At 37.9% G+C, this 20,238-nt stretch overlaps 3 protein-coding genes and 1 long non-coding RNA gene across 4 annotated transcripts; 2 read left to right on the top strand and 2 right to left on the bottom strand.

Moving 5' to 3' along the window:
• The first annotated feature begins 516 nt into the window (after nucleotides 1–516).
• On the top strand, nucleotides 517–14,923 carry LOC103517327 (b(0,+)-type amino acid transporter 1-like). Its single transcript, XM_008482355.2, has 2 exons — nucleotides 517–633; nucleotides 14,791–14,923. The coding sequence occupies exons 1-2, from the start codon at nucleotides 557–559 to the stop codon at nucleotides 14,906–14,908; spliced, it is 195 nt and encodes a 64-aa protein (XP_008480577.1). The 5' UTR covers nucleotides 517–556; the 3' UTR covers nucleotides 14,909–14,923.
• On the top strand, nucleotides 7,105–7,412 carry LOC113470760. Its single transcript, XR_003393701.1, has 2 exons — nucleotides 7,105–7,256; nucleotides 7,332–7,412. It is a non-coding gene; the product is annotated as an uncharacterized LOC113470760 (long non-coding RNA).
• A 4-nt stretch (nucleotides 14,924–14,927) lies between the features above and the next one.
• LOC103517326 lies at nucleotides 14,928–16,078 on the bottom strand. The gene is made up of 3 exons (XM_026829459.1): nucleotides 15,875–16,078; nucleotides 15,432–15,615; nucleotides 14,928–14,935 (listed from the first exon to the last, which is right to left on the bottom strand). Exons 1-3 carry the CDS (start codon nucleotides 16,064–16,066, stop codon nucleotides 14,928–14,930), a joined length of 384 nt encoding a protein of 127 aa, XP_026685260.1. The 5' UTR covers nucleotides 16,067–16,078.
• A 2,560-nt stretch (nucleotides 16,079–18,638) lies between these two features.
• On the bottom strand, nucleotides 18,639–19,567 carry LOC113470762. Its single transcript, XM_026829458.1, has 3 exons — nucleotides 19,192–19,567; nucleotides 18,985–19,143; nucleotides 18,639–18,691 (listed from the first exon to the last, which is right to left on the bottom strand). Exons 1-3 carry the CDS (start codon nucleotides 19,424–19,426, stop codon nucleotides 18,639–18,641), a joined length of 447 nt encoding a protein of 148 aa, XP_026685259.1. The 5' UTR covers nucleotides 19,427–19,567.
• Nucleotides 19,568–20,238: the final 671 nt, after the last annotated feature.

Raw genomic sequence — 20,238 nt, 5'->3', positions numbered from 1 at the left:
TAACGGGGGGCTTTTTGGCCTTTCTTAAAAGGCCGAAAACCCACACAAATGTTTTCTTACAATACATATTTTAATTTTGAAATCAGGGCATCAAGCCGGATCGAGTGGTGTTGGAATTCTCCGTGTACCTTTAAATTTCAACGTAAATTTTGGCCCGAAAGTTCTTTTTCAAGGGCTTCTTAAAGGCCGAAAGCCCAAAAAAAGTTTTCTCACCAAGTAGTTTTGAGTTTAGGGGCCAAGTCCACACCATAAATGGTGTTGGAATTATTCTTGTACCTACCATACCATCCCACGTAAATTTTGGCCCAATTTCGATTTTCCGGACGGCCATTGCCGCCAAACACCCCCGGTCCGAGGCGTAAGAAATGGGTTTTCTATTTGCTCTCGACTTTCCACACCACATCCCATGGTCAAAAATTTTGAACCTTCCCACGTAGCATTTGAGTTCCCAGCTCCTTGTTTATCAGGTAATTTGGTTTGTCCTTTGTGGTTTCATTTACAGGATAAATGATATTTCACTTGTTTTCAGACATTTGGAAATCGTATTTTGGGTGTCATGGCATGGCTCATGCCCCTATCAGTCACTATCTCAACTTTCGGTTCGGCCAACGGCACACTTTTTGCTGCTGGAAGGTAAGTTTTGTTAAAAAATTATCTTTAGTTGGTTTCTCATTAGTCCTGGACTACTAGGTATTTAGAGTAGGTAATTTAAGCAAAAAATAGATGTCTGTAAATAGTTTCCTTGAGTTTACAATATGCCCACCTGTGCAAGTGTGCAACTGTGCATCCTGTGTATTCTGCCCACCTGTGCATCGCCTAAAACACAAGGAAGTTAACCCAAACATAGAATCAAGCGTGCCGGGAGGCGCGCGAACGTCAAGAGTTCGAAGCGCCGCCCGGCCTATATTAACACGAAACAGAATTTCGAGGTTTTGGGCATTTTCAACTCAATTTTTCTCCCACTTCCCATGAACTTTAAGCAAATTTTATTTCATATCATATTCCTGGTCGGACGTGAAAGTAGATGCGAAAACACCAAAATCCGACCTTTCTACGATTTGTTTAACCGGTTTTCTGATAGGCTCAAAAATCTTGAAAATCGCAAAAAAAAAAAAAAAATCTTTTTTTTTTTTTTTTTCACCCGAATCAAAATTAATCAAACCTACAGCCCGTTCTACAAATGGTGGGGGTGGGGAGATGATTAGGGTGTCTCCGGAAAGATCTCGTCGAGGAGAAGTGTGTTCATGTTTAGAAGCTCACTGTCTTCAGATGTTCTGACGGGTCTGAATATTTTGACGTCATCTGCATAGAGGAGGATGTTAGAGTGCAGAACATGTTGGCAGATTTCATTATAGGCTAGTATAAAGATAAGGCTGCTTAACTTACTGCCCTGAGCTATCCCGGACGGGGGAATAAAGGGGGATGATTTGAAATTTTGGTGTTCTACGTAAATAGGTCTACTCCTAAGATAGCTGGCGAGTAAATTAACCAAAGGGGGGGGGGAAATCCTGCTTTTACCAATTTTTGTAATATAGAATCATGGCCCAACCGGTCAAAACATTTTTCAACATCGGTGTACACTACGTGTACGTCTGCCTGCGGCAGAGTCCTAGCAACAAAATCGGAAAAATGTACCAAATTTGTGATAGTGGATTTTTTATGTACAAAACCATGTTGGTTTTCTGATACCTTACTAAACACAAAAGATGATATTTTATTGTAAAACACACTCTCAAAAATTTTCGCGATGGCATTCAGATTTGAGATCGGACGATGTAGGGCAATATTAGTACACATTGGTTTCTTTGGGATGGGATGCACAACAGATTCTTTTAATCCGTCAGGGAAATTACTGGTTTTTAGGGTCAAATTAAATATCTTGGTAAGCGGAGCTTTTACTTCTTCAATAGAATTAACAAATATAAGGGGAGGGATGTCATCAGGACCAGGCGGCTTATTTTTTGGCATAGATTTAATTACGTCAGATACGTCAGCCTCTGACACCTGACCCAGGTGAAAATAGTCTGTGTCCGAGCTAACATTGAAATTGGGACTATAGTTTGACTTTTTGTGGTTATAATGTTATATGGTTTCAAGAAATGTTCAACGAAGGCATCAGCTATTTCTTGGGGATTTGAAATTTCTTTATCGTTGCAAGTTAGTACTGTTTTAGGCGGATCTTTCCTTTTTTCTTTCGTAAATTGCCAAAATGGTTTACTGTTCCCTTTTTTATTTCGTTGGAAATTTGTTTAACATGTTCAAGATAATCTTGCTTGATTTGAACCTTACAGCTCTTTTTTAATCTTTTTAATTCTATTTCTTGTTTAGCTGACCGTTTTTAATTTTTCTGAGTCTTTCTTTTTCCTTAAACATTTTAACCGATTTTTCATCCCACCAAAATGGAAATTTTTTGTTTCTTATTTTTGGGCGAACACTTTGGAACACACGTACCTAGGTACTAAAGGCATTATTTAATTCGCGATAGAAATGGTTTAATCTGTCGTTTGAATTTGTTTTTCGCTCAAGTTCGTCCCAGTTCTTTCTTCCTAACTCCAGTAACTCCGTTTTAAGTTTTTGGAAATCAGTTTTTTTTTTTTTTTTTTTTTTTTAAATAATATTTTCGCTCGCTTAATATTTGAGTTTCGTTTATGTTTTTAGTTTGATAACTATCAAGCGCGCCGGGAGGCGCGCGAACGTCAAGAGTTCGCAGCACCGCCCGGCCTATATTAACACGAAACAGAATTTCAGCGTTTTTCGGCATTTTTACCTCAACTTTTCTCCCACTTCCCCTTAACTTTAAGCAAATTTTATTTGATATTCCTGGTCGGACGTGAAAGTAGATGCGAAATCTTCAAAACCCGAACTTTCTACGATTTGTTTAACCGGTTTTCTGATAGGCTCAAAAATCTTGAAAATCGCGAAAAAAATTTTTTACAATAAAAACATTTATTAATTTATTTATTTATTATTATTTATTGTTTGTGCGTCAAAATAAATATGATCAAGTGTCCGAGCGGCAAGTTATCAGGTTCTATTTCTCTACCGTCTACCGTATCGATAGGCGAAGTGGGTGGGGTTCGAATCCTTATGATGTCAATTTGTTTGTACATAGGTAATTTTATCATTTAAAAATATTTTATGGATAGCCATAACTAGTTTTTTCATAATTTTAAAACTGAAAATTGTGAAAAATGTCGAAAATTAAATTTTTAGGTACCTATACCTATGTAGGATTCCATTCTAATGAAAAAGTTCAAACAGTCATGGGTTATTCATGTAGGTCGCGGGTTCTATTCCCGCTCGGGGCGTATTTTATCCTCAACAGAAGTTCTGTTATCAGAATGGCTGGCTTTCTCCCATCTTATATTATCTTATATTATAAAAACAAGATCCATTCACTCATTCACAGTTCACATTTCATAGTTCACACACTGATCGCTCTATCTCGAGAACCCTTTCTTCATAGAGTGCCTCTACTGTACTCAATGATATAGCATTACACTGCGCCCCACTATCTAACTTACACTCTAATATTTTGTTCTTTACCATTATCTCTTCTGTCCATTCTGTCTCAATGTCATTACCCAGAGAGTTTTGAGGTCCCTAGAGCCTAAATCCAAAGTTTCAGCCATTGGTCCGTGTGTGTGTCTGTCTGTCTGTAAACAAAATATGTCGAGAACGGAAAGAGCTAGAAACTTGAAATTTGGTATGCAGTTGTCGAATGTGACAAGGATGCGACACGAAACTTTTGGTTAAGGTCGGTGCAACGCTTGGCGGTATTTTGGCGGTTTTTGGCGTAATTTATTATTATCTCGGGAACGGTATGAGCTAGAGACTTGAAATTTGGTATGTAGTCCACAAAAGTGACAAGGATGTAACTCGAAAATTTTGGTTACCATAGATGCTGCGGTTGGCGGTATTTTGGCCGTTTTTTGGCGGTTTTCGACCACTTTTGGCGGTTTTCAGCTATACTGACTAAACGGTTAGAGATATTGTAAAATTAACAATAGAAAAACACCCTAAATAAGCATAATTTAATAGGATAAGAAAAGTCGTGTGATTTTCACACCAGATTTTTGTACTATTATTTACCTATTCTTTTTTACTTTTTATTATTAATTTTTACTTTCCTTATCCTATACCTATAGGAAGGAAAGTAATGTAATCGGGTCAAATTTTCGATGGTCAGTTTTTAGTGTCAAAACACGTTTTGAGGTCCCTAGAGCCTAAATCCAAAGTTTCAGCCATTGGTCCGTGTTGCTTGTCATTCAACATATTTGCTCCTTGAAGATGAAAGTAGAGTCTGTAGTTGACAAGCTTTTCTAGGATCTTAGAGAAATTACTGAGAAGGGAAATAGGGCGGTAATTGCCGACTTCAGTGGTAGCTCCCTTCTTGAAGATCGGAGAAACAACAGAGGTTTTGAAACAGTCAGGAAACGTAGAAGAAGAAAAAGAGGAATTAAAGATGTCAGCAAGAGGAGCGGCAATAGTATGAACGACACTTCTTAGAATGGACATGGGAATGGTGTCGTTTCCAAAAGAAGTTTTATTGTCAAAGTTTTTGACGATCTTAATGATTTCAAAGGCATTCGTCGGTCTTAGGTAAAATGGAGAAGGTGAAAAAGGAAAGTCAGCACTATGAAGATAGGAAAGAGATGAAGAAATTTGGAGTGGTGTCGAGAGATCAGGAATAGATGTTGAATGAGAGAGAGTATGAGTGGGTAGTGTAGAGGGGGCAGATGGAGTGGAGGGAGAGTGAGGAGGGGAAGTAGAGAGCACAGTAGAAGTAGAGGAATGGGAGGGGAGAATGGCATATACGGGTAGAGATGTAGAATGAGAGTGAGGGGAAAGTGTGGCATGAATGGGTGGAGAAGTAGAATGAGAGTGAGGGGAAAGTGTGGTATGAACAGGTGGAGAAGTAGAATGAGAGTGAGGGGAAAGTGTGGTATGAACAGGTCCAACACCAACACCAACACCAACACCAACAACAACAACAACAACAACAACAACAACAACAACAACAGGCACCAACAACAACAACAACAACAACAACAACAACAACAACAACAACAACAACAACAACAACGACAACAACAACAACAAAAACAACAACAACAACAACGACAACAACAACAACACCAACAAACAACAACAACAACAACAACAATACCAACAATAACAACAACAACAACAACAACAACACCAACAACAACAACAACAACACTTATATACCTATCAAAAATGATATGGTAGTAGATGTTGACATCTACTGACAAAAATGATAAACAACAACAAGAACAACGAGCAACAACAACAACAACAACAACAACAACAACAACAACAACAACAACAACAACAACAACAACAACAACAACAACAACTCACGGAAAATTTTTAAAAGCTCGCAAATAGCTAGATAATAAGGAGATCTGTACCTACAAATGATGTGTAAATACACACTTAGAAAAAAGGAGTGAGATCCCCCACAAAAACACAAGTGTGTATTACCAGTTTATCAAACGGTATACAAGGAAATGAAATATATCAACATCCCCCACAAAAACACAAATGTGAAAAAAAGGCCAAGTTCCTGTCCAAAAATGTCGGCCCTTATAAGTGGTGAGATCAGAAAATTAAGGCCAAGTCTGCATTCCCAATTTTTCGTGTCTGCTGAAAATGCTGGATCTCAATTCCTTCAACCTTCTCTCAATTTCAACTTGGCAATGTTTTACTTTTATTTTCATGTTAATAATAGGTAGATACTGTATTTAAAGGTATTAATTTGAGAAGGAATAACATTGCCAAGTTGAAATTGAGAGAAGGTTGAAGGAATTGAGATCCAGCATTTTCAGCAGACATGAAAAATTGGGAATGCAGACTTGGCCTTAATTTTCTGATCTCACCACTTTTATTGGCCGACATTTTTGGATAGGAACTTGGCCTTTTTTTCATACCCGGGGGGGGGGGGGTGTAGGTACCCACTTTCCCTTAAACCACGGCTCCCCCCTAGACTCGATGCTGGCTACGCCCATGTATAGGGTTAGGTTAAATGCAAAAAAGAGCTTTCACAATTTGAGCATGAGCAGTGACCAGTGTTATTATAGGGTCAGGTTAAACAAAAAAGACAGGTACAAAAATAATAGCAATAACGTTCATGTTCATAGTTTGTTCCTATAGGCCTATAGCATACTGTATTAGGCACAGTTATTTTTTGCAACCCTGTTCGATATATACCTACTTATTTATTTACTTTTTACTCTCAGGTGCATAGATTCAATCTCAGGTATCGCGGACGGAACTCGGATGACCTTTTTTTGGGTTGGGACGCAAAACGGATGACGATTTGGGCTTTTCGGACGGAAACTAGTGTTCCTCCTTTTGAGTTCAGGGGGTAAGTCCACATCACACGGCGTTGGAATTTTTCGTGTACCTTTCAACGTAAATTTTGGCCTAGAGGCTTTTTTTTATCTACAGCGACTACACCCTCACAGATATGAGGTCACAAGGTGACATCTGTGAGGGCAATGACTGTCGCTGGCAAAGTCACTGCCATTCTAGAAGATGTCTAGTTTATTTGCCAGAAGATTAAAAGTTGACATAGCTGATATAATGGGTGACTTAAAAAGATTAGTTTTTTTCTATTGGGCAGATGGAATGCCATATCATTTGAGGGTCTCAGTCTATTGTTAGGGACTTTCAATTTCAATTTTTCAAGTATGTAGGGACAGTGTAGCTTGCCGTTGAATATGTTTGCTAGCAGCTTTATTTGTTCTTTTTCCCTTCTGTATTCCAAGGTCTCCAAGTCAAGATTTTCAGTTAACAAATTGTACTCAATGTACTCGGGGTACAAAGGGTAAAAGTTATTTTCTTTAAAAGATACTCCGTACAAATCTTGCTTGGATCCTTTCTAAAGATTTTTTCCCTACTTTTGTGTGTGGTAGCCAGATTACTGCACCATATTCCAGGATGGAACGTACCAATGCTTGGTATAGGATTCTTATGACGTTGATATCTTGTATTGGCTTACTATACCTCATTATCATACCCAGTCTTTGGTAACCTTTACATTCAGTTATTTGCCTATGGGAATCAAAGTTGAGATTATTTTGGAAATTTATCCCTAGATCTTTATATTCGGTTATGTAGGGGATAGCAAGATGAAGAGGGGGAGGAATACCACTCACCTGGTGTGTTTCTTCACCTTACTTTGATGCCGGCGTTGTCCTTTTCTTCCTTTGGGGTGTGGATCGGAAAAGGTGTGTTCACTGTGTGGACTGTATGGCGTGATATGTATCGTGTGGTGTGGCACTTTAGGAACTGAGGAGCGGAAGGTGTGTTCACTGTGTGGACTGTATGGCGTGATATGTATCGTGTGGTGTGGCACTTTAGGAACTGAGGAGCGGAGAGAGAGAGAGAGGCCTATGCTGCGATCTAATATTTTAGTTTAGTGCCTCTCTGTACAAAGTTTACCGGGTGGTGTTGACGTACCAACCCGGTATCGCGTAAACAGGTTACGAACTTTAGGATGGAATTATTGATCCTATACGAGTATTGAGAGGGACTGGGATATCTTTTGTTGGTGTATACCATCACTGAACAATTTTCGGGGTGGAAATTCAAACCTATGCTCGCAAGCCATCTAGTTACCGAGTTCAGGTCTTCTTGTAGAATTGAATTGAATTGAATTGAAATGGATTTATTGATCAATCAAATTGTTACATTATAAATATATACAATCAATACCTTTGCTGAAATCCTGGCTACGCCCTTGTCCCCCATAAATGACCAAAATGATTTGGGGTTTCTACATAGCATTTTTTTGACGTCTTTTTTTTTATATCAGTACTTTTTTGTGGAGGGTAACTCTTGACGTTAATTTTTTAACACGAAGTGTTTTTTTGGGGGGGGTACAGCTTACAGGGAGCGCGCAGCGCGACCGTATTTTTTATTTTCTACAAGTTCGGCCATGCCTTTTCTACAAGTTTGACCATGCCTCGGGATGAACTTCTTTCTTCGCTTTCGTTACGATAAGGCCTTAGCAGTTACAGTTCCCTCTATCAGATATCTAAAAAAAGAGGGTAGTTAGTAGAAGTGATTATGATAAACATGTACCCATGACTCCCTAAACATGTACTTTTTCAGGATAAAATCCGCCTCGAGCGGGAATCAAACCCGCGGCCTAGCGCTAAAGACGCTAAAGTAGACTCCTTACCAACCAAAAGCTAACTAGGATGATGAAAAGAAAAAAAAGTAAAAAAAAACCACACTTATCACAGGTGTTTCTATTAAACCCTGTTCCCCTCACAATATCAATTTCTGTTTCCGATTTTATCTCATTCTTCACCTGATTCGTACCTGACATATCGGACGTTTGACTCTTTACCGTATAGAACTTCTTTCCTATGCACAGGCACTGCGTTCTCCTTCAATCTTATTGAATATGGCTTCCCTGGAAACTTTCCTATTCCTGTGAACACCTTTTCATATTGGGAATTAATCCCTCTTTCGATTGAAATGTCTTATCCACAGGCATCACATTTCCGAGAATTTAAGTTACTGGCCAATTTAAAGTTGTTTTCTTTTGATATTATGCTGAGGCGCTGAGCACGTCAGATAATCATTTTGTGTATAACCACTACCTTAATCTCTCACCTATTTTCTCTGGAGATTTTCTTAATTGAAATCGCCTTTGAAAGAGGAATATCCGGGCTCAATTCTCAAGTGAGTCAAAACTTCGATATACATATTATGTATTCCTACTCATGAATTATATTTTTTATTATCTACTTATTCAAGACTCTTAATTGGTACATACCTAACTAATACTGAATATACTTACTTCTGAAGCAACTACGTGTGGGTACCTATTTAAAAATTAGGTTAATTTATTTTCCTAAATATCTGTGCACTTAGGTAGGTAAGTACCTACAACAAAAAATAGTGATATCCCCCCAAAAAACACTTCGTGTTAAAAAATTAACGTCAAGAGTTGCCCCCACCAAAAAGTACTGATATAAAAAAAGACGTCAATGTAAGACCACCCTTCTACATTTGCTCTTTTAAAGAAAATAATTATTTTCCATCACTCCTACATCAATTACCTTGCTGTTGAACCAATGATCCTGGATTACGAAACCTAGATCTTGACTGCAGTGCACTGGTGAAAATTTCAAAACAGTTAATCCAGGATCATTGGTTCAACAGTTCAACAAGGTAATTGATGTAGGAGTGATGGAAAATAATTATTTTCTTTAAAAGAGCTAATGTAGAAGGGAGGTCCCACATTGACGTCTTTTTTATATCAGTACCTTTTAGTGGGGGCAACTCTTGACGTTAATTTTTTAACACGAAGTGTTTTTTGGGTCAGTTTTACATTCTATCTGATGGAACTTTTAAGGAGGAATCGATTAGTGCAAATCATAGCTCCATCCGACTGAGGTCTGTTTCATTTCCATGCATGGGCGTAGCCAGCATCGGGGCTGGGGGGGGGGAGGAGGGGCAACCGTGGTTGAAGGGGAAGGGGGTACTTACCCCTCCCCCCCCCGGTTTGCCAAAAGTAATCAAGCGTAAACTGCGCCGCAGGCAATTTTTGTTAAACGATGACCCTCAGCCGAGTCGCTAGCCGGTTTGAAATCAATAATTCCTCAATCTTTTCCTTTCCGACCTTGGGTTTTAAATTCCCACTTTTCACCAGAAATAAATTGCGCCTCAGGCGAATTTTTTTTTCCAAAATCAGGGTTCAGGTCACTTGATTTCATTAAGATTCTTTTTCTCTGATCTATGAGCTTGAGCTCCCACGAGATGTAGGTACTCGTTCAGTACAAATTAACTGCGCCGCAGGCTTTTTTTTTTTTTTTTTTTAATTGGGTGGTTCCAGAAATCCCTTGAAATGGCTTAAAATCCCTTGAAATGTTCCAAAATCCCTTAAAATCCCTCAATCCCTTTTTATCCCAGATAGACCCGAAAAATCCCCGGAAAGGGATAAAAATCCCTTAAGTAACACTGCTTCGAAATTCTCGCATATAGGTAGGGGGAAATGTAGAGGTGCTAAAACGAATGTGCAATCTACTGCAATAAAGGACCAATATACTGGGTCGGTATCGTAAGTAAATACCGGGTTGCTCAAGATTATACCACGTTATAGCGTACTAAAATGAAAAAGGTTAAAATTGCAATAGTACGCAAGTTACCTACAGCCATTTTCAAGAGCGATACTTCTAAAGTTCTCACATTTCACTTCCCCTTTCTTGTGGAGCATGAACACAAAGGAGCTGGTAAGTTAATTTAACACAATGCATCTTCAATGCAATAGACAAAAAACGTAATGTTGTAGGAATTTTCAAAGATATATCTCGGGCCTTTGATTTGGTAAATTTCAGGCGTCTTCTAGACAAATTGGCTTTCTATGGAGTGTCAGAGTTGGGGCTGAAGCTATTCGATAGTTACCTGAAAGACAGATGGCAAAGAATCGAAATTCCATCCAACATTTCACAACCAGTAGGTGTAAACTCATTGCCGAACAATTACGATAATTTTTGAAAATATGTCCACGCCCCCATCACTGGCTATGTTCCAGAGCTTTTTACATCTATGTAAACATGAATATTCAGCTCGGTTTGTTTTGGTGAGAGGACATAGTATCGACTTACACTAGATATTATCGAAATTTCTTGTCCTGCCCCCCCCTTGCTGAAATCCTGGCTACGCCCTTGTCCCCCATAAATGACCAAAATGATTTGGGGTTTCTACATAGCATTTTTTCAGTGTTGGAACAGAATTGATTATACAGAGAGTGCGCTAATTCTTTGCATTCTTTTCTTAATTTACAGAATAATAAGTAATTAGATCTAGTTTTTGTTCTTTTATATTCTTTGTGTGACTTTTTCTTTGAGATTATGAGATTTTTTTAAGTCGTTATTAAACCATTTAGGGAATCTGAACTCTCCAATCGTAACTTTGGGAACATAGAGAGAAATTGTATGGTTAAGAATTTCGTAAAATTTATCTACGGATTGGTTTAAATCGAGTTCTGAGAACTCTTCAGACCACTCTAAGTTACCCAGGTGTTGACAAATGAGTTCATAATTACCTTTTTTAAATGAATGTACGACTTGTTTCTGTTCAGAGTTGCACACAGATTGTCTTTCATTTTTATCCAAATAGAGGAGGAGGGAGAGGGGCGGGTGATGAACGTCCTCAGAGGTGATGTGCTGATAATATCATTTCATCCCAGGTGCTTCAAAACTGCGGTGATGTGCTGATCGCTGGGATAAACACGTAATGATTTAATATTACTCCATACGAGATCTAAGATTTTATTGTTGGAGTTTTTTATATAGTTTAACTGGTTCAGATTGTGACATTTGCAAAAATCCAATATTATTTCGCACTGTGAAGTAATGTTACCATTGACAAGGTTGTGGATTAAAATGGTCTGGATAATGATGTCGGCACATTAAAATCAGATTGGCGGCCTGTGACGTCAGGAGTGCCTCAGGGCAGCATTTTATCCCCGACCTTATTCCTTCTATACATTAACGATATGCCTAAATTCATGAATCCCATTGAACTTACACTTTTCGCTGACGATACATCCGATACAACAATTTTCATTGAAAGTGACAGCATGAACAATGCAATCACTCAGACCAATACAGCCATATCCAAGGTCGAGCTTTGGTTGAAGGCCAATGGGCTGGTGAATAACCAGGATAAAACTGCTGGCATGCTGTTTTCTTGTGGCAGAGATTTGGGAAATGTGGCTTCAGATTTTGACTGGGGACACCCTCTTGATTTTGTACCACATACCAAGTTTCTAGGTATCACTATTGACCAAAACCTGAATTAGGTACAAACACCACGTTGAAAAACTGAGAAAAAAATTAAGCCAAGCTTCCTATTTACTTTATATGCTGAGGGGCAAAGTTGAAACAAAATCTCTAAAATCAGTTTATTTTGCCTACGTTCATTCACACCTAAGCTATGGCATTTTGCTATGGGGAAATTCCGTTAATGCAGACCAGTTATTTATAGCACAAAAAAGGGCCATCCGAATAATAAAAAAAGCATCATACCATGCCCCCTGTAAAAACTGGTTTCGGGAACTTGGAATCTTAACCCTGCCCTCAATTTACATCCTGGAGGTTCTTAAATTTGTTAAAAGGAATGGTGAACTTTTTGAGCTAGTTGGCGAAGCACCCCATTATCAAACAAGGTACAAGGTATAGAGAAAGCCACAGTCATAATATCAGAGTAGAGAGACATAACACCTTGCGGGACTTACCAGCCACCAGAGGAATGTCACATGCAGAGCAGTCATTGAAGAGATGGAATCATCGGACACGATGGATACCTGAATCACTAAAGAAGAAGAAAACGAAGAAGTACCAAACGAAGAAGTACTAAAAGAACCAACATGATGACTATTGAGAAGTGAGAATATCATAAAAATCCAAAGACTCAGATGGGCCGGACATGTTAGCAGGATGAACGACACAAGAACCCCAAAACAAGTTGCCTTCTCAGAACTTGAATCTGGAAACCGCCCTCAAACAAAACCGAAAAAGAGATGGAAAGACCTATTAAAACAAGACCTGATAGAACTAAACATAAACACAAATGAATGGAGACAAATAGCTAATGATAGGATTGAATGGAGACGACGCATATCCAGTCTAGAAAAAAAAAAACAAAAAAAAAAAAAAAAAAAAAAAAAAAAAAAAAAGATAGCAAGAGAAGAAACAACATGGAAATGCCCGATTTGTAACCACTGTGAAAAGAAAGGAGAAGGCGGAAGACAAGAACTTTACAAACACATCAAAGAACATCATGAAAATCAAAATATACAAACCCAAAAAATCACTTACCCAGAGGACTTAAAATGTACCATCTGTCAGCTAGTATGCAAGTCAAAGTCCGTTGTACCATCTGTCAGCTACCTGATAACATCAAAAGTATGGATGAGACAAACTTTATAAAACACGTTAAAGAACACCTGTTAAACGGAGCTTTCTATTCTCAAGCCGGCTTAAAAGTACTTATCTTGCAACTTGCACCACGTCCGGTTTCTTATCAGTTTCTGTGGCCGTAAAATAGATCTTCACATCACGCACAAAATCTTTGAAGTTTTGTGCAATATTGCCTGTCATTAGCAATGCACAGGGCTTATTGAATTGATCCATTGAAAAATTGAATATTGAATTGAGACACAGAGACACAAAATATCACATCATTTTCACGAAAGAAAATTTTCCGACTGCACTATGTTTAGTATGGAAGACACGGATTTCAAGATTTCAGTCTGAACATTTATTGTAACAAATCATCTGGCCAAAACTACCAAACAAAGTATAATCGACTACTAACTCGATTTCTTGCGGTTCGCGATTTTCGCGGAAAACGCGAATCACAAAAGTGCTTGAAAAGTACAAGTGCGACCTATCAAATCTGAGGGTTTTTTTGCTCCCAAATCTTATGGTCTCATTATTATTTCGATTTGGTCCAATATTTCGCTGTTTGCGATTTGCGCGGTGTTCGCGAAATCCGCGAATCCTACATGGTTTCCAAACGTGTGTGATGTATCAAATCATGCTATTTTTTACTTCTAAATCTTGTGGCGATATTATTTTTGTAATTTACTTCATTTTTGACGGTGCGCTCAAACTCTTTTGCCAAGCAGAGACGAATGTACATGGGCGTAGCCAGCATCGGGTCTAGGGAGGGGGGGCAGCCGCGTTTTAAGGGAAAGGGGGTACTTACTTATGACCCACTCAAATTGTTCCGAATCTGTTGTTGGAGTTTTCGAAAATTTAAAAAACCGTATCTCTTTTAGGTACCTTACACGATCATTAGTAATGTCATTCCAAGTAATGACATTACTTTGTCACTTCACTTCATGATATCGATCATTATTTTTAGACAATACAAAGTCATTAATACTAATCGCTTGATTCGCTTGACTATCGCTTACTAACACGGGTTTATCGCTCGCGCAAATCCAACACAAGACTGACTAACAGGTGGGTACCTACCCTCAATTTGCAGCTCCCCGAGAGAGTGAGGAAGCACCTAGAATGTCTAGTGAATTCTTCCTAAATTCCAGAAATCTTACGTCATTAATTCGTTTCTAGAACGGACCTGCCTCGGTGGCGTAGTGGTCAAGACGCTCGCCTGGTAATCAGGAGGGCGTGGGTTCGATCCCAGCCGAGGTATGGAAATTCTATCCTATTTATTTGAGAATTTGGCCACATAATAATGGAGCTCTAAGGGTTAGGTGGTTAGAGAACGCCTAAGGCGTTAACCTCGCCTAGTGGTTGCCTTCCACTCAAGAGTCTATATTTATTATTATTATTATTATTATTATTATTATTATTATTATTATTATTATTATTATTATTATTATTATTATTATTATTATTATTATTATTATTATTATTATTATTATTATTATTATTATTATTATTATTATTATTATTATAAACTTCGACAATGTTGTGTGTATAGCTGTTTACCTACAAGTTCCTATAGTTTAGCTCTCCTTCTCGAAACATAGGTACCCATACTATCCTAGTACGCTCTTTACTTGGTTTCAAGATTGTAAATAGTTCGTTTGAATTCTACCAGGTTGCGCCACCAGTATCATTTTGATTTTACTTCTCGAGGCTTCACGTTCATAGTCCATACATGATGCCTACATACCGACTACATAGCTAGTTACCTACTCTGAAGTCTCTAGACGCGTTTTGTAACAATACTTTAAACTTTAAATGTTCATCAAACTCCTATTTACAGACTGTGTTTTGCAGCAGGACGAGAAGGACACTTGCTGGATATTCTGTCTTATGTTCATATTAGACGTCTTACACCTGCTCCTGGCCTCATATTCCACGTAAGTGAATTTTATTACTAGGTAGCTATCACCCTTTCATTTACAGACCTCACTCGGATTATAAATAAAAAAGAAAAATCGGATACCCATTTCATAGACACTCTCCCTGGGATGAACAAAACTCATCAAAATTCCATCGGTTTCGAAACGCATACATACATACAGTGTGTTCATAAAGTCCCCTCCACCTTAATAAATTTTTGAACACAAAACCTGACATTTCGCATTTCGTATACGAGTCTATATTTATTACCTCTAGTTTTTTAGTTATATTTAGGTACCTCAGGGGGCCAACTTTTAAATCTTAAATGGTAACCCCCTACTCCTAATTCCTTGAATCAAGGCACGTCGATCATTGAAATTTGGTGACCCAGGTTCAATTTTGGTCTCATTTTTTACTTTCTATTACTACAGTATAGCGGAGCTATACTAGTAATGAAAGTATTGCAATCGGTCCAAATTTTCAAAATCGGGAAATGGTGGGGAATATCCGTTTTGGGATGCCCTGATGGCAAAAAAGTGTTTTTTTGCCCGTGGTCTGTACGTATGTTATCCAATGGCTCTTGAGTGACGACTGATTGAGCGGGAGTGTCCGATGATTGTTGAGTGGTACTTGATTGTTGAGTGGAATTTGTTTGTTGAGTGGAACTTGATTGTTGATTGAGTAGAGAGGGATATGATTTGAGAAGAGTAGAAACGATGGAAAGAAGACGAGATTGATATTCTGCCTGAAAAGAAAAACGTAACATTCCGTCAATGGCGTATGGGTTGAGCATGAGTGCGAAAGGTATCCACTCGTAAAATTTGTAGCCAAAACCAAATGTCAGCCCAAAGCAATCACCCCAGTTAGGGCGGATTGAGAGGCTGACGAAAAACACCGACCCCGTCTGTACACGGGAAAAGGCGAAGAAAAAAAATAAGTGCTCCCTTTTTCAATATTTTTTTTTATTAATTTCCATCTTTCAAGAATCATTTTACACGGCTTACCTCTCTATTCTGACAGATATGAGGCTGACTCAGGAAGCGCGCTATCTTGTCCATCTCCACAGCCACCTCGTCCACACGTCCACCCTTCAGAATGGCAGCCAATACTGTTATATGTCCCTGAGTACACGCCTCGTCCAGAGTGGGCAGGATGAGAGGGCAGTAGACAGACGGAGGTACGAAGTAGCCTATCATTTCAGCCGCACGCTCTACCTGGAGAGAGAAAGAAAAATGAAAAAGAAAAAAAAAAAAAAAAAAAAAAAAAAAAAGGTTCAATTTTTGGACACTTTTTAATGATCCCTCATTACACGGGGAGTATTTTAAGATAGCAAATTTTTGGGCGAAAATTGGCCGCCGTAGGCGGTCAATTTTGGACTTGGAAAAATTTTCAAAAAAAAAAAGTTCAATTTTTGGACATTTTTTAATGATCCCTCATTACACGGGGAGTATTTTAAGATAGGAAATTTTTGGTCGAAAATCGGCCGCCGTAGGCGGCTCAGGCTCGGGACTTAGAAAATTTTTCATTTTTTTTATATATTTTTTTTTTTTTTTCAAATACGTATTCCGCAAATGTAATAGAAAGTCGTGTGATGTTCACACCAGATTTTTTTCTTTTCTTTTTTTAAGATGAGTGTTCCACCGCCGTTTTTATTTCGTAGCAATGAAACAACTGCTACATTAGACGCATGTGGCCTGTGTCGTAGCATGCCCATCCCGTAGTATGCCTCTCATCAGATGGGCGAGAAGAGACACAATACTTCCCATTTAGGTTAGGTGCTGGGTCAACACGAGAACACCAGAAAGAAACCCGTTGAAATATTTGCAATCGAAAAACAAGTAAAAATCAAGCAAAAAATTACTGCAAAAATAGTAATAAATTACTTCAAATGACCCTTGTCTTCTTTCTATATAAGAAAATAAATAAATAAATAAAAACCATTTTGTCCGGTGTTTACTACTTGCGTACTGCAGTACTAGTTGCGTATAGAGGAGGATTACTACAGTATAGCGGAGCTATACTAGTAATGACAGTATTGCAATCGGTCCAAATTTTCAAAATCGGGAAATGGTTGGAAATGTCCGTTTTGGGATCCCCTGATGTCAAAAAAGTGATTTTTAGCCCATGGTCTGTAGTTCTGTACGTATGTATGTGTGTACTAAAGAAGAATGTGTGTACTACTAGTTCTGTACGTATGTATGTGCTTTGACAGATTTCGACCGTTTTTTGGCGGTTTTCAGCTATAGCGACAAAACGGTTAGAGATATTGTAAAAGTTAGGGTAAAAGAACACTCAAATAAGCATCATTCAATAGGATAAGGAAAGTCGTGTGATGTTCACACCAGATTTTTTACTTTCTATTACTACAGTTTAGCGGAGCTATACTAGTAATGAAAGTATTGCAATCGGTCCAAATTTTCAAAATCGGGAAATGGTTGGAAATATCCGTTTTGGGATCCCCTGATGTCAAAAAAGTGATTTTTAGCCCATGGTCTGTACGTATGTATGTATGTACGTATGTATGTATGTACGTATGTGTGTTTGCAAGATGATAGGATTGAATGGAGACGACGCATATCCAGCCTAGTAGAACTACACCAAGAAAAGAAGCTGAAACAAATGAAAGAAAAAAGATTAGAGAAACACATAGCAAGAGAAGAAACAACATGGAAATGCCCGATTTGTAACCACTGTGAAAAGAAAGGAGAAGGCGGAAGACAAGAACTTTACAAACACATCAAAGAACATCATGAAAATCAAAATATACAAACCCAAAAAATCACTTACCCAGAGGACTTAAAATGTACCATCTGTCAGCTAGTATGCAAGTCAAAGTCCGTTGTACCATCTGTCAGCTAGTATGCAAGTCAAAGTCCGTTGTACCATCTGTCAGCTAGTATGCAAGTCAAAGTCCGTTGTACCATCTGTCAGCTAGTATGCAAGTCAAAGTCCGTTGTACCATCTGTCAGCTAGTATGCAAGTCAAAGTCCGTTGTACCATCTGTCAGCTAGTATGCAAGTCAAAGTCCGTTGTACCATCTGTCAGCTAGTATGCAAGTCAAAGTCCGTTGTACCATCTGTCAGCTAGTATGCAAGTCAAAGTCCGGATACTCCAGTCATGTGAAGAGAAAACATAACGAAGAAGTACTATCACTGAAACCTAAAAAAGTACTCACCAATGTCATAGACTTACCAACATTAACCCAAAACTCAACAAACAACACACCAAGATCCAACAACGAATCAAAATGGACTCCCAAGATGTGTTGCCTGCGGGAGAGTTTGCAGAACCAATGCTGGACTGAAGAGCCACCAGAGAAACGTACAATGCAGATCAATTTTGGACACAATGGAATCATCGTCATCGATGGACTCCCAATAACATGTGTGTACTACAGGTTTAAATGGGAAAATGGGAAAAGGTGGTATACAAAATATCTCAAGAACGATTTGTCCTAGAACGATGATATTTGGTATGCTATCCCGGTATGGTCCAAGGACGCGACTGTAACAATTTGGTAAAAATCGGACAGTCACTCATCCAAATATCAACCAAAGTCAATGTTGCTTCGAACTTCGAAAAAAAAAGTTCAATTTTTTTCATGCTTTATATGATTCCTTATCACACGGGGAGTATTTTAAGATAGGAAATTTTTGGTCGAAAATTGGCCGCCGTAGGCGGTCGATTTTGGACTTAGAAAAATTTTCAAAAAAAAGTTCAATTTTTTAATGATCCCTCATTACACGGGGAGTATTATTATTATTATTATTATTTTAAATTTTCGTTGATTTTCACGTAAGTTTGCTTTATTTTATTCTTATATTGAAAATTGAAAATAAAAAAATCTTATCTTAAGTATCCCCAAAAATAGATTAACAACTTCACTTGAAATTGCAATGTCCAACTTCAATAATATGTACAACAACTTGGACATTAGCATGAATCTAGGAGAAATCATAAAAAGATTAAAATGTAATATCTAGGTAGTCAGTCCCTTGACTACATGGGTAATTTTATTTATATTATAAGTTCTAAGTTCACTTAATTGTATTTTACTGAATTGTATCATTGTAAACTATCCCATCTGGGATTTTTAATAAATAAAATAAATTATACGCCGTGATATTTGAATAACTATGTGTATTCTCAATACCTAAATTTCTTTCCAGTCTTTCAGCACGGTTTACAATATTTTTCTGTGTGTTTGATTCATTCAGGCATTGCTGGATGATGGTTAGAACCTTATCATTTTCACTGGCACAGTTAATGTATTTTCCACAGTTAATTCAATTCAATTCAATTCAATTCAATTCAATTCAATTTCCCATTCTTAGGATTGCAATGTCATGAGCATCCTTCATATTTCGCAAACCACGTCCCCAAATCCTTCTCGGTAGATAAAGGCGAATGACATCAGCTCTAGGATGCAACATCTTAAACAATGTGAGGCATTTTCTTGTCTTTGTATCAAGTTTCCTCAATTCCTCCTGAGTCCATTCTATGATACCAAAGCTGTAATCGATCACAGGAACAGCCAAACTATTGATCGCTTCCATCTTATTTTTACCATTCAGTTCTGTCCTCAGCACAAGTCTTATTCTCCTGAAATACTCAGCCGTAATATTGTCTTTGATTTGGCTTTGAACAAGTTGAGCATTTTCAAGACATCCAAGATATTTATATGTTTGATTTTCTTTTAAGTATTTAATCTTCTGTAATATTGTCTTTGATTTGGCTTTGAACGAGTTGAGCATTTTCAAGACATCCAAGATATTTATATGTTTGATTTTCTTTTAAGTATTTAATCTTGTTTGAGATGTCTCCATTGACTTGTACATTTTGAATGGACATTACTTTCCCTTTTTTTATACTCAATCTTGCACACTTCTCATATCCAATTTTCATTGAGATATCTGTACATACTTCTTCTACAATCTTCAACAATTTATTCACATCCTCGTCATTTGAAGCAAAAAGTTTTAGATCGTCCATGTATAGGAGGTGACATACCTTTTCAATACTTCGTTTGATAGTGTATCCTGTGTAAGTATCCTTTATTTAGTCTTTCTAGCTCTGCTGATAGTGGAATCAGAGCCATACAGAACAAGAGAGGGGAGAGGCTATCCCCTTGATATATTCCTTTCCTGATTTGGATTTCATCAGTCACTATTTGAGAAGACTGTGTATTAATTATCAGTCTCGTTCTCCATCTCTTCATAATCCTCTCACAGAAGGTTGCACTCTTTAAATCAATTTTATACATTTGAATAACTTTGACCATCCATTCATGGGAGCAATTATCATATTATGCCTTTAAAAGATCGATCCAGGCGACACTCAGGTTCTTGTATTTCTTTTTACAATCTTC

The sequence above is a fragment of the Diaphorina citri genome, unplaced genomic scaffold (assembly GCF_000475195.1).
Source record: "Diaphorina citri unplaced genomic scaffold, Diaci psyllid genome assembly version 1.1 scaffold1811, whole genome shotgun sequence".
In the NCBI taxonomy this organism is placed as follows: domain Eukaryota; kingdom Metazoa; phylum Arthropoda; class Insecta; order Hemiptera; family Psyllidae; genus Diaphorina; species Diaphorina citri.
Note: the sequence above shows the minus strand (reverse complement) of the source record. Positions and strands in the feature narration are given on the sequence as shown.

What these genes read in the sequence shown, in the direction of transcription:
- LOC103517327 (XM_008482355.2), top strand. Translation starts at nt 557, where the DNA reads ATGGCATGGCTCATGCCCCTATCAGTCACTATCTCAACTTTCGGTTCG. An exon ending in ACACTTTTTGCTGCTGGAAG is followed by an intron (nt 634 to 14,790) that starts GTAAGTTTTGTT and finishes TCCTATTTACAG; the next exon opens with ACTGTGTTTTGCAGCAGGAC.
- LOC113470762 (XM_026829458.1), bottom strand. Translation starts at nt 19,426, where the DNA reads ATGGAAGCGATCAATAGTTTGGCTGTTCCTGTGATCGATTACAGCTTT. An exon ending in TGCAATCCTAAGAATGGGAA is followed by an intron (nt 19,144 to 19,191) that starts ATTGAATTGAAT and finishes TTAACTGTGGAA; the next exon opens with AATACATTAACTGTGCCAGT. An exon ending in TTATTCAAATATCACGGCGT is followed by an intron (nt 18,692 to 18,984) that starts ATAATTTATTTT and finishes TCAATTTTCAAT; the next exon opens with ATAAGAATAAAATAAAGCAA.
- LOC103517326 (XM_026829459.1), bottom strand. Translation starts at nt 16,066, where the DNA reads ATGATAGGCTACTTCGTACCTCCGTCTGTCTACTGCCCTCTCATCCTG. An exon ending in ATATCTGTCAGAATAGAGAG is followed by an intron (nt 15,616 to 15,874) that starts GTAAGCCGTGTA and finishes TTTTCTTTTCAG; the next exon opens with GCAGAATATCAATCTCGTCT.